General features: G+C 42.8%; 1 protein-coding gene across 1 annotated transcript in view; it reads left to right on the top strand.

Annotated features, from left to right (window-relative positions):
• PI4K2A (phosphatidylinositol 4-kinase type 2 alpha) overlaps positions 1-14,181 on the top strand; it is a 31,037-nt gene extending 16,856 nt beyond the window's left edge. The window contains exons 5-9 of the mRNA XM_072805782.1: positions 2,985-3,046; positions 4,715-4,814; positions 5,497-5,630; positions 6,132-6,191; positions 11,727-14,181. Of these exons, the coding sequence (XP_072661883.1) occupies positions 2,985-3,046; positions 4,715-4,814; positions 5,497-5,630; positions 6,132-6,191; positions 11,727-11,888 (518 nt within the window). The 3' untranslated portion in view covers positions 11,889-14,181. The remainder of the gene's footprint in view (positions 1-2,984; positions 3,047-4,714; positions 4,815-5,496; positions 5,631-6,131; positions 6,192-11,726) is intronic.
• Positions 14,182-14,822: the final 641 nt, after the last annotated feature.

Here is a 14,822-nt window from a genome sequence, read left to right as displayed (position 1 = left end):
ACTTTTATTATGTTGAGGTAGTTTCCTTCTATTCCAGTGTTCTTATGAAAGGATATTGAGGGGCACCTGGGTAGCTCAGTTAGTTATGCATCCAGCTCTTGGTTTTGGCTCAGGTCATGATTTCAGGGTTGTGAGATTGAGCTCCTCTTCCAGCTCTGCACTGGGTGTGGAGCCTGCTTAAAATTGTCTTTCTCCCTCTCCCTCTGCCCCTCCACTTGCACACATGCACTATCTCTCTAAAAAAATAAATAATTTTTAAAAAAGGATGTTGAATTTTGTCAAATGCTTTTTCTACATCAATTGAGATGATCATGTGTGTTTTTTCCCTTCATTCTGCTAATGTGGTATATCGCATTAATCAGTTTTCATATGTTGAACCATATTTACTTTGCAGTAATAAATCCCACTTGGTCATGGTATATAATCCTTTTTTTTTTTTTTAAGATTTTATTTACTTATTTGAGAGAGAACACAAGTGGAGGAGAGTTGCAGAGGAAGAGGGAGAAGCAGACTCCCAGCTGAGCAGGGAGCCTGATGAAGGGCTTGATCCTGAGACTCTGCGATCATGACCTGAGCCAAAGGCAGACACTTAACTGACTGAGGCACCCAGGCACCCCATAATCCTTTTAATATACTGCTAAATTCCATTTGCTAGTATTTTGTTGAGGATTTTTGCAGCATTATTTATAAGGGATGTTGGTCTATCATTTTCTTGTAGTGTCTTTGTCTAGCATTGATGTCAAAGTAAGGCTGCTCTCATAGAATGAGTTTAGAATGTTCCCTCCTCCTCAAACTTCTGAGAAGTTTGAGGAGGATTGGTGGTAGTTCTTCTTCAAGTGTTTGGTAGAATTCATCAGTGAAGTGATGGTCCAGGGCTATTGGTTGGGAGATTTTTCATTACAGATTCAATCTTCTTACTGGTTATAGATCTATTCAGATTTTCTATTTCTGCATGATGAAGTCTGTCTGTTTTTTGGTTTTTTTTTTTTTTTGAGAGCATGTGAGTGAGGGTCGGGGGACAGAAGGAGAGGGGGAGAGAGAATCCCAAGCAGGCTCCATGCCCAGTCATTTCTTCCTGTATTATTGTTTCTTTGAAGGTAATCTCTTTTTCTCTAGCTCCTTTGAGATTTTCCCTGTAGTTGGTTTTCAAAATTTTTACTGCCATACGCTTGGTGTAGTTTTCTTTGTATATATCCTATTAGGGATTCATAGTTTTCCTTGAATCAATAGTTTGAAACCTTTTGTCACTTTTGGAAAATTCTCAGCTATTATCTCTTTATTTTATTTATTTAAAAGTTATCTACTTAAGTAATCTCCACACCCACTGTAGGGCTAGAGCTCACAATCCTAAGATCAAGAGTAGCATGGCTCTTTTGATGAGGCAGCCAGGCATCCCTATTCTCTCTTTATTTTATTATTTTTTTTAAGATTTGGGATCCCTGGGTGGCGCAGCGGTTTGGCACCTGCCTTTGGCCCAGGGCGCAATCCTGGAGACCCGGGATCGAATCCCACGTCGGGCTCCCGGTGCATGGAGCCTGCTTCTCCCTCTGCCTATGTCTCTGCCTCTCTCTCTCTCTGTGTGACTATCATAAATAAATAAAAATTTAAAAAAAAAAGATTTTATCTAATTATTCATGAGAGACACAGAGAGAGAGGTGGCAGAGACACAGGTAGAGGGAGAAGCAGGGTCCATGCAGGGAATCTGATGTGGGACTCAATCCCAGGTCTCCAGGATCACCCTGGGCCAAAGGCAGGCGCCAAACCGCTGAGCCACCCGGGGATCCCCCTATTCTCTCTTTAAATAATTACTTCTGCTCATTTTTTTTTCTTCATTCCTTCTTAAGAATCCAATCACATGTTGTTAGTAACACATTTTTTCCTGGGTGCTTCATTCTGGTTTTTTTGTGTGTGACTGTCTTTCAGATCATTACTTCTGTCTTTGGCACAATCTATTGTTAAGCTCATCTATTGGAGTTCTCAATTTGTTTTTGTTTTTGTTTTAAAGATCTTATTTATTCATGAGAGACAGAGAGAGAGAGAGAGAGAGAGAGAGAGGCAGGCAGAGAGACAGGCACAGGGAGAAGCAGGTGCCATGCAGGGAGCCTGATGTGGGACTCAATCCCGAGTCTCCAGGATCATGCCCTGGGCTGAAGGTGGCGCTAAACCGCTGAACCACCCAGGCTGCCCATGAAGTTCTCAATTTGGTAACCATATTTTTCAGTTGTTAAATTTCTATTTGATTCTTTTTTGTGAATTCTTATTTTCTGCTAATATTCTTAATCTTGCCTTTTATCTTCTTAAACATATTAAGGATTTTATCTTGCATATTTTAGTGTCTGTATTTTCATTGTTCGAAGTCCCTGTAGATTTATTTTACTTTTATGTTTTCTTTGTTTTTATTTATGTCATTGTGTCTCTTTATATACCTGTTTATATATATATATGTGTGTGTGTATGTATAGATAGATAGATAGATAGATAGATAGATAGATAGATTTTATTTATTTATTCATGAGAGACACAGAAAGAGGTAGAGACAGGCAGAGGGAGAAGCAGGCTCCATGCAGGGAGCCCAATATGGGACTCGATCCTGGGACTCTGGGATCATGCCCTGAGCCAAAGGCAGACTCTCAACCACTGAGCCACCCAGGCGTCCCTATATCTGGTTATTTTTGATTGTCAGATATTATATATCAAAAATGGTAGAAATATTTGGAGGCCTGGATGCTAATATAAATCCCATGTAGAAGAAGATGTCTGTACTTGGCAAGCAATCCGAAGTGTTGGACCTGGAAGACACGTTAAGACACTCTTAATGGTCTTGTTAAAATCTCCAGTACCTTCAAGAGATTTAAAAAAAATTTTTTAGCAGTTTTTTCTAGTTCTCAGTAGAATGATAGGTCCAAGTGCCCAAAATATGAAATCCCTCATACTGAAAGTGAAAGTCACCCCAGTTTTTCCTAACTTCATGTTTCTGTTCACAGATCGAGGCAATGACAACTGGCTGATTAAATATGACTGTCCAATGGATAGTTCTAGCTCTCGGGTAAGTGGTTGATCTCTGTCTCGAAGAAGAGGATGAAGGATGAGGTAGTATGTATGCATAATACAGAAACATAATAATCAGAGATTAGGTAACATAGGTTCAAGAGAATCAGGATAGCACATGTGTTTAAAATTGATAAGTTAATATTTGATAGAGTTATCAATCTGTTTTTTAAGCAATATCTTGAGTGATGTTAATAAAGATAGAATGAAGGAAAGTTCAAATATCTTTGGGCTATATCACATATTTTATGCCTTTCTTGGAGATACACTTGCATAGTACCATTGTAAAGGTCTGAAAAGTAGTTCATTAGATGAACCTATTTAATTTTATTTGGCCCAGTGATTTCTAAACTTTTTAAGAATATTTTTCTCCTAATAGTTCCACAGACAGTTCCACAGAATATCAGTTTAGAAGAAGCTGGTTCCTGCAGCTTTCCATACTTTTTCATTGCTTGCGTACTCCACCATGCTTCTGTATTTCTGCTCAGTCTGCACATTTAAAAAAATTAGTGGGAATGCTACCTAGAATAGGAGAGTGAGATTGACTTTTATTTATAGTGAGTGTTTTTTGTCCTGCTTTATTTAAATATAATTGACATACAACCGTGTGCAGTTTTAAGATGTGCAATGTGGTGACTTTAATGTATATTTTGCAAAGTATTTACCACAGTAAAGTTAGTTAACACATTCTCATAGTGTTTTTACTTCTCTAATAGTGGTTCTCAAATTTTGTACGTCTGAATCACCTGAAGAGCTTATTAAAAATAGTACAGATTCTTCAGGCCTTTCCCTCACTAGCTCTAGGGTAAAACTCAGGATTCCAGACTTTTAATAAGATATCCTAGGGGATTCTGATGCAGGTATCCTTGACCCATACCCCTGTTTCTGTGATGGCACCTGTGAACCTGAAGCATGGAGCCAAATATATAGTCATGAGGGTGGCAGACTGTCGTGGGTACCCTGCCCCACTCTTTGCAATTGACCTTGTCCCTTATCACTGAAATGGCAAGAGACTCTCTTGTGCAAGAGCAACCAGCTGTTACCTTCCATGGCTCCGTCATGTCATGGGAAAATATGGTCACCAGTGAAGTAGCATCTGGTCAAGGACCTTAGCTGGCTGAATTTGATTTTTCTTTTTCTTGTTCATACTCTCAGGACTCTCACTGCCTTTCCCTAGGAGGAAAGGCTTAGAGGTACCTTTGTTATTGTCAGTTTCCTTCTTACCAAGGACTGTGGCAACTCCTGGGGAAGTGTACCTTTTCTAAGATAAGGGAGTCTTAGAACCTTGAATAGGCCAAGGCCAAGGTGCCATAAATGTACTAAGTTTAAAATATCAGTGAGAATGACAGAACATGAGAGACTCCTAACTCTGGGAAATGAACAAGGGGTAGTGTGAAAGGGAGGTGGGTGGAGGGTTGAGGTGACTGGGTGACGGGCACTGAGGGGGGGCACTTGATGGGATGAGCACTGGGTGATATGCTATATGTTGGCAAATTGAACTCCCAATTTAAAAAAAAAAATACTAAGTTTAGGTAACTATGAAAACCAGTTCAGAGGTTGAATAAGGATTGGTGCCTGAGGGGGTTGAGGTGGGGTGCTTTGCTACTACTTTAAAGGGCATGAGACAGGTGAGACTCTAGATATTTAGTCTTTCCTTGCTCTTCAGGACACAGACTGGGTGGTGGTGAAGGAGCCAGTTATCAAGGTGGCTGCCATAGACAATGGTCTGGCTTTCCCCCTGAAACATCCTGACTCCTGGAGGGCATGTAAGTCTGAGACCACTGTAGTCTGGCTCTTTTCTTGCTCACTCTCAGTTTCTCATCTATGCAATGAAGATAATAATAACTCTACCACAGGATTGTTCTAAGAATTCATGGAATAAAGCAGCTCATGCATTTAGCACAGTAGCTGACATATGGCAAGTACTGCAAAATACAAGCTATTATTGTCATTTTTACCTTATATTTTTCCTATTACAAGCACACAGTTGAATTTTCTCATCTGTGTTTGCATATTTCTCCTTTCTGAGGACTGTCTTATTATAATTTATTCTATTTGGGTTTCTAAATATAAGCCATTGTTAGTGTTCTATATTCCTTGTTGACATCCTGGAAGTCAGCCCCTGCCCTGTTATAATGAGAAACTCTTGGAAAAAGAGAGCAATACAAGTTGGGGGTCACTAACTCCTTTGCAGTATCAGTCTGTCTTTTCAGTGTCTCCTTGCAAGTCACTGGAAGGTCATGTCATGTCTGGAAAGAGATCTAGGATTCGGCAGTCCTAGGTTTAAATCCTAATTCCTCCAATTACTCTATAGCCATAGGGTTAACAGCCCTTGTAATTTTCTTTCCTGTTGTATATCATGTGAGAGGGGTGTTCTGCCTTTTGCAGTGCTCTGAAGGTGGAGGACATAGATGGGCAGCTTTGCTTTGTGTTTTTTCCTCTTTTCAGATCCCTTTTACTGGGCCTGGTTGCCCCAGGCAAAAGTTCCGTTCTCTCAGGAGATCAAAGATCTGATTCTTCCAAAGATATCGGACCCTAACTTTGTCAAGGACTTGGAGGAGGACCTATATGAACTCTTCAAGGTTAGCCCTGGGATCCTCAACCTTATAACCATATGGAAGAAGGAATTTCTAATGGCTTTTCTAATGGGTCCTGATACAAGCCAAGAGAGAATGGCTAACACTCTTCTGACTTGTGTTGGCCAATGAAGAGCAAGCAAGATTCCCACATGTGGACAGCAAAGACCTAGCTTGGGTTGGTTTGAAAAAAATTGACATCTGTGATGAATCACCATGGGTTTATCCTGCATGTCATGGGGCTGTGGTGTATCTGCAGAGCTCTCCCTTTTCAAATGGAGCACTAGAGCCTGGAGTTCTTTAGAGTTAATAATGAGACTTAGGACAAGATACTTACTTGTTCTCTCTTTCCCTGTCTGTGAAACAGTTCTTGGGGTGGTAGTTAACTTCATTAAGCCTCGTAAGTCTTATGTAAGTTTTCTTTATTAGAAGGTTTCTATTTGGGGGAAGAAAATGAAAAAGAATTCTGAGGGGTTCATGCAGGTTCCATCTCCTGCCCTTTTGCAGAAAGATCCTGGTTTTGACAGGGGCCAGTTCCACAAGCAGATTGCTGTCATGCGGGGACAGGTAAGCCTGGGACTTCCTCCTGGTGTCATTCTTGGGATCTCTCTGGGAGGGTTGTACGCTCGTGTTGAGTAAATGTGTAAAGCTTGTGTTGTATATAGCCTTTGAGTTTATGCCATGCTTATTTATGACTCTGTCTTAGCACATGGGAGAGGAAAGGTAGCCCTTTCCAATTTCCCATCTCTTCCATGGTATCCAGTGCTTGGTGAGGATTTACTGTGTGCTCAGCTTTGTGCCAGGTGTTGGGTAGTTCATTGGTAAATTGACCCAGGGTCCACTGTCCTCAAGTTGTTCAAGGCAGGCCATATGCCTTGGTGGTTAAGAGCTAGCCTCTGGAGTCAGACCTCTTCACTACTTGTAAGCTCTGCGATCTTGGGCAAGAGCCTCTGTATCCTTGTTTATAAAGTGTGACAATAATAACACTTTGCAGAGCTGGCCAGAGGATTACATAAGATAATGCATATCAAGTGTTTAGTTAAAACAATTACCTACATAGTACATAGTTAGCACTCATATATATTGGCTGTGGTTATAATTTTTGTAATGGTTATAAGTCATATTATTTCTTCTCTCTCCATTTTACCTTCAAAGAGAGCTAAGGAAACCCCTAGGGCATTGCTGATCTTCCAAATTAGTAAAGACTATGCCTGAAAAATTGTTTTAAAACTCTTTTTTTGGGATCCCTGGGTGGCTCAGCAGTTTGGCTCCTGGTGCATGGAGCCTGCTTCTCCCTCTGCTTATGTCTCTGCGCCTCTCTCTCTCTCTCTCTCTGACTATCATAAATAAATTAAAAAAAAAAAAAAGGGCAGAGGGAGAAGCTGGCATCATACAGAGAGCCCGACGTGGGACTCGATCCAGGGTCTCCAGGATCACGCCCCGGGCTGCAGGTGGTGCTAAACCCCTGCGCCACCGGGGCTGCCGTTTTAAAACTCTTAAAGGGCACTGACGTTCTTATCACTTTAAAGAGATTTGGGATGGGGGCACCTGGGTGACTCAGTCAGTTGGGTGTCTACCTTTGGCTCAGGTTGTGAAGAGCTCTGCATCAGGCTTCCTGCTCAGCGAGGAGCCTGCTTCTCCCTCTCCCTCTGCTTGCCGCTCCCCCTGCTTGTGTGAGTGCATGTTCTCTCTCTCTCTATCTCTCTCTCTGTCAAATAAATAAATAAATAAATAAATAAATAAATAAATAAATAAAAAAAAATCTTTTAAAAAAAGATAAAGAGATATGGGATGGCCTAACAGTTAAGGGGCACACCCTGGTCTTGGTGCCTGTGTTTGAATCCTGGCTCTGTCACTTATTGGCTGTGAGGTCTTGGAGAAATTACTTAGTCTTTCCTTCCTTTAGTTTCTCCATTGGTAACATGGGAGTAATAACAGCACCTACACCATAGAGTTATTATGAGATAAATGATTTGGAGTAGTGCTTGATTGAAATTCTCGATAAGCATTAGCTGTTTTATGATTATGTATAGAGAAAAGGCAGCTTGTCACATCTTTAAAGGACAAGATCTTTCTAGTTGTAATTATGCATTTATGTCTTCTTACCATTTAGGTAAAGGCTTCTGGTGAGAGCAACTCTTGGGGTTACTGAGTCCATATTTCCTTGGAAATGGGATGTACAGAGGTTTTAAGAGCTGCAGTTAGAGCTGCCTGCGTACCAGTAACTTGGTCTTCCTACATTTCCCAAGTAGTGTAAGGGCACAGTTAAGCTGGCAGAATTTTTGGAAACCTTAAAAGCCACTTGATGTACTGTGGTATTAGGGAACCTAGCCTAAAGGAATGAACTTCTCAAGTTTATGTAGGCTGTGCCTCTGTGCCTGTGGTATACTCTCTTCCCTCAAACCTTCCCAACTCCATCCCTTACCCACAACCCTAGCCATCCTCCTTTCATCTGCTCCAGTTAGGGCCGTTGTCTAGAGTGGCAAAAAGGAGGAAGTGCAGTTTTTCTCTTTCTTCTGTTTTGTGCACCTAATGTCCTTTGAGAGCCTTTTGGCCTCTTACAGCCTAGAGTGGCTGCCTCTGGACCCCATAAGGTTTCATAAGCATCCAGCTCCTTTCAGCATGTAGGAGGCCAGTATATTAGTCACATCTTCACTTGCTCACCAGTCACATCCCGTGGCAAAATGAGCTTTTGCCTTCCAGAGGTCAGCCACACCACAGGGAAAGGGGGTCACAATCCTTTACCTGCCTCAGCTGTCATCACAGAGTGCCTGTGTGAGGGCTCTGAGCCAGAGGGGAAGAGTCAGGAGCTCCTAGAGACACAGAGTTGGGGGACAGAAGTTGTCGCTCACCATAAAATCTTCACACCAGGTGTTAGAGTGTAGGGTCTGAGGTCAAGCCTCTTTAAATGGCCTGTTCTTTTTTTTTTTTTTTTTTTTAAATGGCCTGTTCAAAGACAGTGTTGATTCTTTCGCATTATGTGCCTGCTATCAGTTTTTCATCAACTTTTTAATTTGAAAAATTTCAAACCTCAGTAAAGAGTAGGATCTTTTCCTGATTCACCAATTATTACACTTAGCCACACTTGCTTTATATCTGTTTCCTCGTATCTCTGTAGATTATCTATTGGAATAATATCTATCTCTGTATATCCCTATATATTTTCTCTCTTTAAAATACCTGTGTAGGGGATCCCTGGGTGGCGCAGCGGTTTGGCGCCTGCCTTTGGCCCAGGGCGCGATCCTGGAGACCCGGGTTCGAATCCCATGTCGGGCTCCCGGTGCATGGAGCCTGCTTCTCCCTCTGCCTGTGTCTCTGCCTCTCTCTCTGTGTGACTATCATAAAAAAAAAAAAAAAATTAAAAAAAAAAACCTGTGTAGGAGATCCCTGGGTGGCTCAGCGGTTTGGCACCTGCCTTTGACTCAGGGCGCGATCCTGGGGTCCCGGGATCGAGTCCCACGTCAGGCTTCCGGCATGGAGCCTGCTTCTCCCTCTGCCTGTGTCTTTGCGCCTCTCTCTCTCTCTCTATCTCTCTATTTATTCATGTCTATCATGGATAAATAAAATCTTTAAAAAAATAAAATACCTGTGTAATTTGTCTCTCCCTAGATAGATTGATATATTTTATTTTTGGCCAGATCTTTTGAAAGTAAGTTGTAGATAATTTGACATTTTACCCCAACTCCTTCAGAGGCAGCTTCTAACCCAAAGAACCAAAGGAAGCTCAGGAAGAACCAGCCAGAGCAGGTTTAAAATCCTCTCTCTTGAATTGGGTAGTCTCTGCACAATTCACTCCAATTCCATCTGAACCTCCTTTTCATTCTCTACCCTGAGTTCAGGTTCAGTGGTCTTTGAAGCAGTAGAGGATGCTGACAGGTACCAAAACAAGTGAAAAAAAAAGTTACTGGTAGGATCCAGTTCTCACTTCTCACCTCTGTTTCAGGTGTATCTCTGCCTCTTCATGAGCAGCATTTGCAGACCAGGAATATTTATGGCTTGAGGGCTGTGTGTCTCCTTGATTTGAGGGTGCAGCCGTGCTTACCCTCCCCTGTGTCTGTGGCCTGGCCGTGAAAATCTTCAGTACTATGCAGTTTTTTAATTTTTATTTTTATTTTATTTTATTTTATTTTTTAATTTTTTTTAGTATTGTGCAGTTTAAAGGCAGTTCATGGGCTGGCTGGCTCAGTCGGTAGAGCATGTGACTCTTGATCTTGGGGTTTGAGTTTGAGCCTCACGTTGGGTATAGAGATTACTCAAAAATAAAATCTTTTTTTTTTTTTTTTCAAACATAAAATCTTAAAAAAAAAAAAGAAACTGTGTTTTATAAAGAAGGAAGGCCATCATAGGACAACTTCCATTTTTGTACTGTCTTGTCAGAATAGATAATGGTGGTGATTCTTATTTTGATGAACATGTTCCCATGAACACATTTCTTTTTTTTTTTTTTTTTGTAGGATTTTATTTATTATTTGAGAAAGAGAGTGAGAGTAAGAGAGCACAAGCTGGGGAGAGGGAGGGTCCTCGGATCATGACCTGAGCCAAAAGCAGATGGTTAACTGAGCCATCCACGTACCCTCCCATGAGCACATTTCTGAAATCTCTGTAAAGTATGAACAAAAGTTGGTAAAAAGCTAAATGCAGTGTGGTATCCTGAGTGGGATCCTGAAATAGAAAAAGAATGGTACTGGAAAAGTAATGAAAGCCGAATTAAGTCGAGTTTGGTTAATAGTAATGTTTGCAATGTTATTTTCTTAGTTCTTGTAAATATACCATAATTACATGAAAATTTAAAATTAGGAGAAACTGGGGCAGCCTGGGTGGCTCAACGGTTTAGCACCTGCCTTCAGCCCCGGGATCGAGTCCCATGTCGGGCTCCCTGCATGGAGCCTGCTTCTCCTCTGTGTCTCTGCCATTCTCTCTCTCTCTGTGTGTCTCTCATTAATAAATAAAATCTTTAAAAAATAAAAAAACTAAACCTATTTAAAATAAAATTAGGAGAAACTGAGTGGTGTACAGGAATTCTCTGTACTATTTTTTTTACCTTTTCCATAAGTTTAGAAAACAATGATAAAGACACAGCATTAGAGGGAGAACCCAAATGAAATATTTGACTCTTTTCAAAATGTAGGAAAATCAGAAAATAAGGATCAACAATGAGCAAATAAAAATCACCTATAAAGGATGCCTGGGTGGCTTTGCAGTTTGGCGCCTGCCTTTGGCTCAGGGCGTGATCCTGGAGACCCAGAATCGAGTCCCACATTAGGCTCCCTGCATGGAGCCTGCTTCTCCCTCTGCCTGTGTCTCTGCCTCTCTCTTTTTGTCTCTCATGAATAAATAAATAAAATCTTTAAAAAAAAAACACCTATAATTTCTCGACCCAGAGATAATCACTGCCACTTCCAGAATTTGTTTCTCTATAGATAGGTAGATAGGAAGAAAGAATTTCAGAAAATAAAGGTGGAGTCACATTATAATCCTGGCTACAGTCTCTATCCTGTTCTAATGACATCGTGATCAACTTTCCACTCCAATAAAATAAATCTTTTAATCACTGTTTCTTATTCCTTAGATTATGAACTGATCCCATACTCTTGGGTATTTATACATTTTCACTGTTATAAACAATACTTCCCTGTATTAGTTGAAACTAAGTGTTTTGTGCATACCCATGATTGTTTCTTTAGTTCCTACAAACAGAATTGCTGAGTCAGAGGGCCTGTTCACTTTTAAGCCTTTATCATCCACTTGTGTTTTGGAAAAACTGGCCCAGGGTCTGGCCCCAGAGCCTGACTCTCTGAACTGTTTCCCAGATTTGAGGCTGCTGCTGCTGCTTCTGTATTCTTTTAAGGGGAATGGCAAAAAATGGGAGTTTTGGTTTTAATTTTCTTTTTTTAAATGACCGGAGTGGTAGTGGTCTCCATATTCTGTGTTTTGCTCCTTTATTTTTCTACTTTTGGAAATACCCTATTTGCATAATTTTCCATTAATGTATTGTTTATTTTTGTATTGATTTATGGAAGTACTCTGTCAGCAGGTCTTCCTTCAGAGGCAGACCAGGATGCCTTGGTCATTCCCAAACTGATCTTATTTTTCCTGCTGCAGATTCTAAATCTGACCCAGGCCCTGAAAGACAACAAGAGTCCCCTGCACCTTGTCCAGATGCCACCCGTGATTGTCGAGACGGCTCGATCCCACCAGCGATCTTCTAGCGAGTCCTACACACAGAGCTTTCAGAGTCGGAAGCCCTTCTTTTCGTGGTGGTAGCCCGAGAGGCAGACAAAGACATGTTTGAAACTTGGGCTGGGAGGAAGCCTGGGGAGTGGGTTGCAGGAGAAGCCAGAGAAGCCGGTGGAGAGCAGTGCCCTTAAGAGCCCTTCTTCTCTGCTTGCCACCCCCTCAGTGCTTTCCCAAGCACAGGGAGAAGCACAATCAGATGGACAGTGTGTGCTATTGGACCCTTTTGAGTACTAGGGAGGGCTGGAGCCTCCGTGGGAATAGTCCAGAGGCCCTGGAAGGAGCATCTCCCAGCGTCCCCTGGGGGCAGGCTGGGACATCCCCTTCCCTCCCTGACATCCTGCTCTGTGGCAATTCCTCATTATATTCTGCATCAGAAAATGAACACACAAATACGAATTTAAATATTAGTAGCAAAAGCCAGGCAGAATCCCAGATCCTCTCAGGTCAGAAAGCTCTGATCCAGACCTAAATTTGCATGGACCCAGACACTCACGTGCCTCACAGTTCCTTACTCTCGTGGACCAAGGCGGCTGCGTGATTCAGAGGGCGACTGGGGGACTCACCAATTGGGACAGACAGAGCCGCATCTTTCCTTTGGGTTTTTGCCAGTTTTTCTTCCCCTTCTTCCACCAGTGCAATAGGCTGACAGAAAGCCTCCCAGCCCAGTCTCACAGTGGGGACGCTTTTGCTCCAGAACTCTCAGTGGTTCTGCAGATGGTCATAGAGATCAGCTCTGCTCTCTGCTCTGGTAGGGATGCAGGTTCCCTAGGCCAGGCTTGTAGTTGCCCATCATACAGGCAATGGCAAGAGGGAGGAAACAGCCGCCCCAGCATGCAGAAGCAATCCCTTTTGGCCTAAGGGCATGCTGGGAGCTGTAATTGGTCTGTGGGTAGATTTATCCCAGCCTTGCTTCCTGAGTCTTGTGATACAACTCCACCAGTCCTCTAATTTGTTCTGTTGTTAGATTTTTTTTTTTCTCAGCACTTTTGACTTAGGGGTTCAGTTCTGGGTTCTGGAGTGGGTCTCAGTGAGGTGCATCTCAGCTCATAAGAGGACAGGATATTAGGTCCCTGCACTTCTTTTTATGGTACTGCTGCTGCTTGGTGGAGGTTACTGGACTCGTATTCTCTTCCTAGTTGGCAACTTCCCTTTGCTCCCTGACTTCTTGTTCCAGGCCAGTTGTTCCATGGGTTCTTGAGAAAGGCAGCGCCCGGAGGAGAAAGGCCTTCAAACTGTCCCTCAGTGCCTGCCCAGCTCAGTGTGCATCTTCCTGTTTCCATGTCTCTTCCCTCAGCTGTCCCCCTTCCCAGGTGTCCAAGCCCTTTCTACACCAAAGCAAAGAATGGCCTCAAGAGGGAGTAAAGAGGGTGCCATCTGTGGCTAAGCGGCAGTTCTACGCTGCTAGACACTTCAAGATTCTGGCATCCTGCAATTGGTCAATCAACCTTGGAAAGAAACTATCTCGAAGGTTTGAAAAACAACCAAAGAAAGGGAGCGAGGACTATGGCTGTGTGCCCTCTGCTTGCCCAGCTCCCGCTGCCCAGGAGGCAGAGCGGAGATGTACAGCCCTCTTGTCAGCTGGGCCAAGCTGGTACCTTTGCATCCTAGCTCCAGGAGCCAGCTTGTGCTGGGATTCCCTCCAGCTGACAGTAAGAATCTCTGGGAGCTGGATGCATGCCTGGTGGACAAAGACACAGCTCTTAGCCCTGACAATCTCATTCGACCGACCTGGAATCTGGCCTTGGGGACCATGTTTGTGACAGTGCCTGCCCCCAGACTGCAGGGGCAGCAAGGCTTCCAGAGGCCAGAGGGGGTACCATGGTGTGTTTAGCTCTCCAAGACCTCTCTACATAAACCTGTTGGTAAAGTGTCTCATCTGGGTGTCAAGAGAGCCTAAGCAGTCTTAGAGGAAGCTGGTTGCTTCCTCCAGCCAAGTAGATCTGCACATTGCCCTCATCCAGACCAGCCCTGTGATGAGAAGGAGATTGGGTTCAGTGTACGAGGGGGCTGGTCCCAATCCTGGCAAGAGTGTGGGGCATCCTTTCCTGGCATGTTTCCATTCTCCTTGAAGTCTGTACTCAGGTTGCCTTGAATGTGGACTCGGGGAGAGCCGGGGGCCCAAAGTGCCAGGGCAGGCTTCTGGGTGGTACTCATGGGACAGCCCAGTCCTCTGCCAGCCCGAGGCCCTGTTCTCGTGTCAGGGAGGTGAGGCTGGGCTGGGAGAGTGTTGCTGCCTGTGTTGTTCTGCCAACGCACTGTAGAACTTGTATGTAATGTATTTAAATCAATGCAAATGTATGAATAACAAGTCCAATTCTGACCTTTGTCGTCTAGTATTCTTGGGTGAGAGAAAGACAAGGTAGAATGAAATTTTAAGGACAAAGAACCCTGTGTTTCCATGGAGTTTTGGAGATATGGCTCCTGAATTATACAGGTCCTCATTTCCAAAGTCCTAGTGCTCTGAAAACCAAAAATATTTTCATTAACTCATTTGACACCAAAATGTGACTGAACCTACATTGATATGAATTGAAACTATTTGTAACCATCATGTTTTCCTCTTAGTGTGTATATTTGTTGCAGAAGTATTACTGTTATGTTATGAGATATTTCCCTACTAGGGATTATGCAGCACTTGTACTTAGTACTTCCCAAAAACTGAAAAAATACTGAATAGCAAAATCATCTAGCCCTAAGGGTTTGAGATGAGGAATATGGACTCAGCTTCTCTTCGTGGCCACAAGAGGGCAGCCCTGTTTTGTCTGTGCATCATAGCCTGCTTGAAGTTTTGAATCCTGGGTTCTTGAAGTGTGGTAGGTAATAGGGCAGATAGGATTCCAGGGGAGTGGAGCTGGATGCTAATGAGCACATGATATACTATTGAGGCAAAGCCAGTAGAGTAACCAAAAATCCTCACTGAACATTTTTAGGGTAGGAAACCTCAGATAATGCCAGAGGCTC

The sequence above is a fragment of the Canis lupus genome, chromosome 29 (genome assembly GCF_048164855.1).
Source record: "Canis lupus baileyi chromosome 29, mCanLup2.hap1, whole genome shotgun sequence".
NCBI classification, from domain to species: Eukaryota; Metazoa; Chordata; class Mammalia; order Carnivora; family Canidae; genus Canis; species Canis lupus.
The sequence above is the reverse complement of the archived record's forward strand: the minus strand, read 5'-3'. Positions and strand labels throughout refer to the sequence as shown.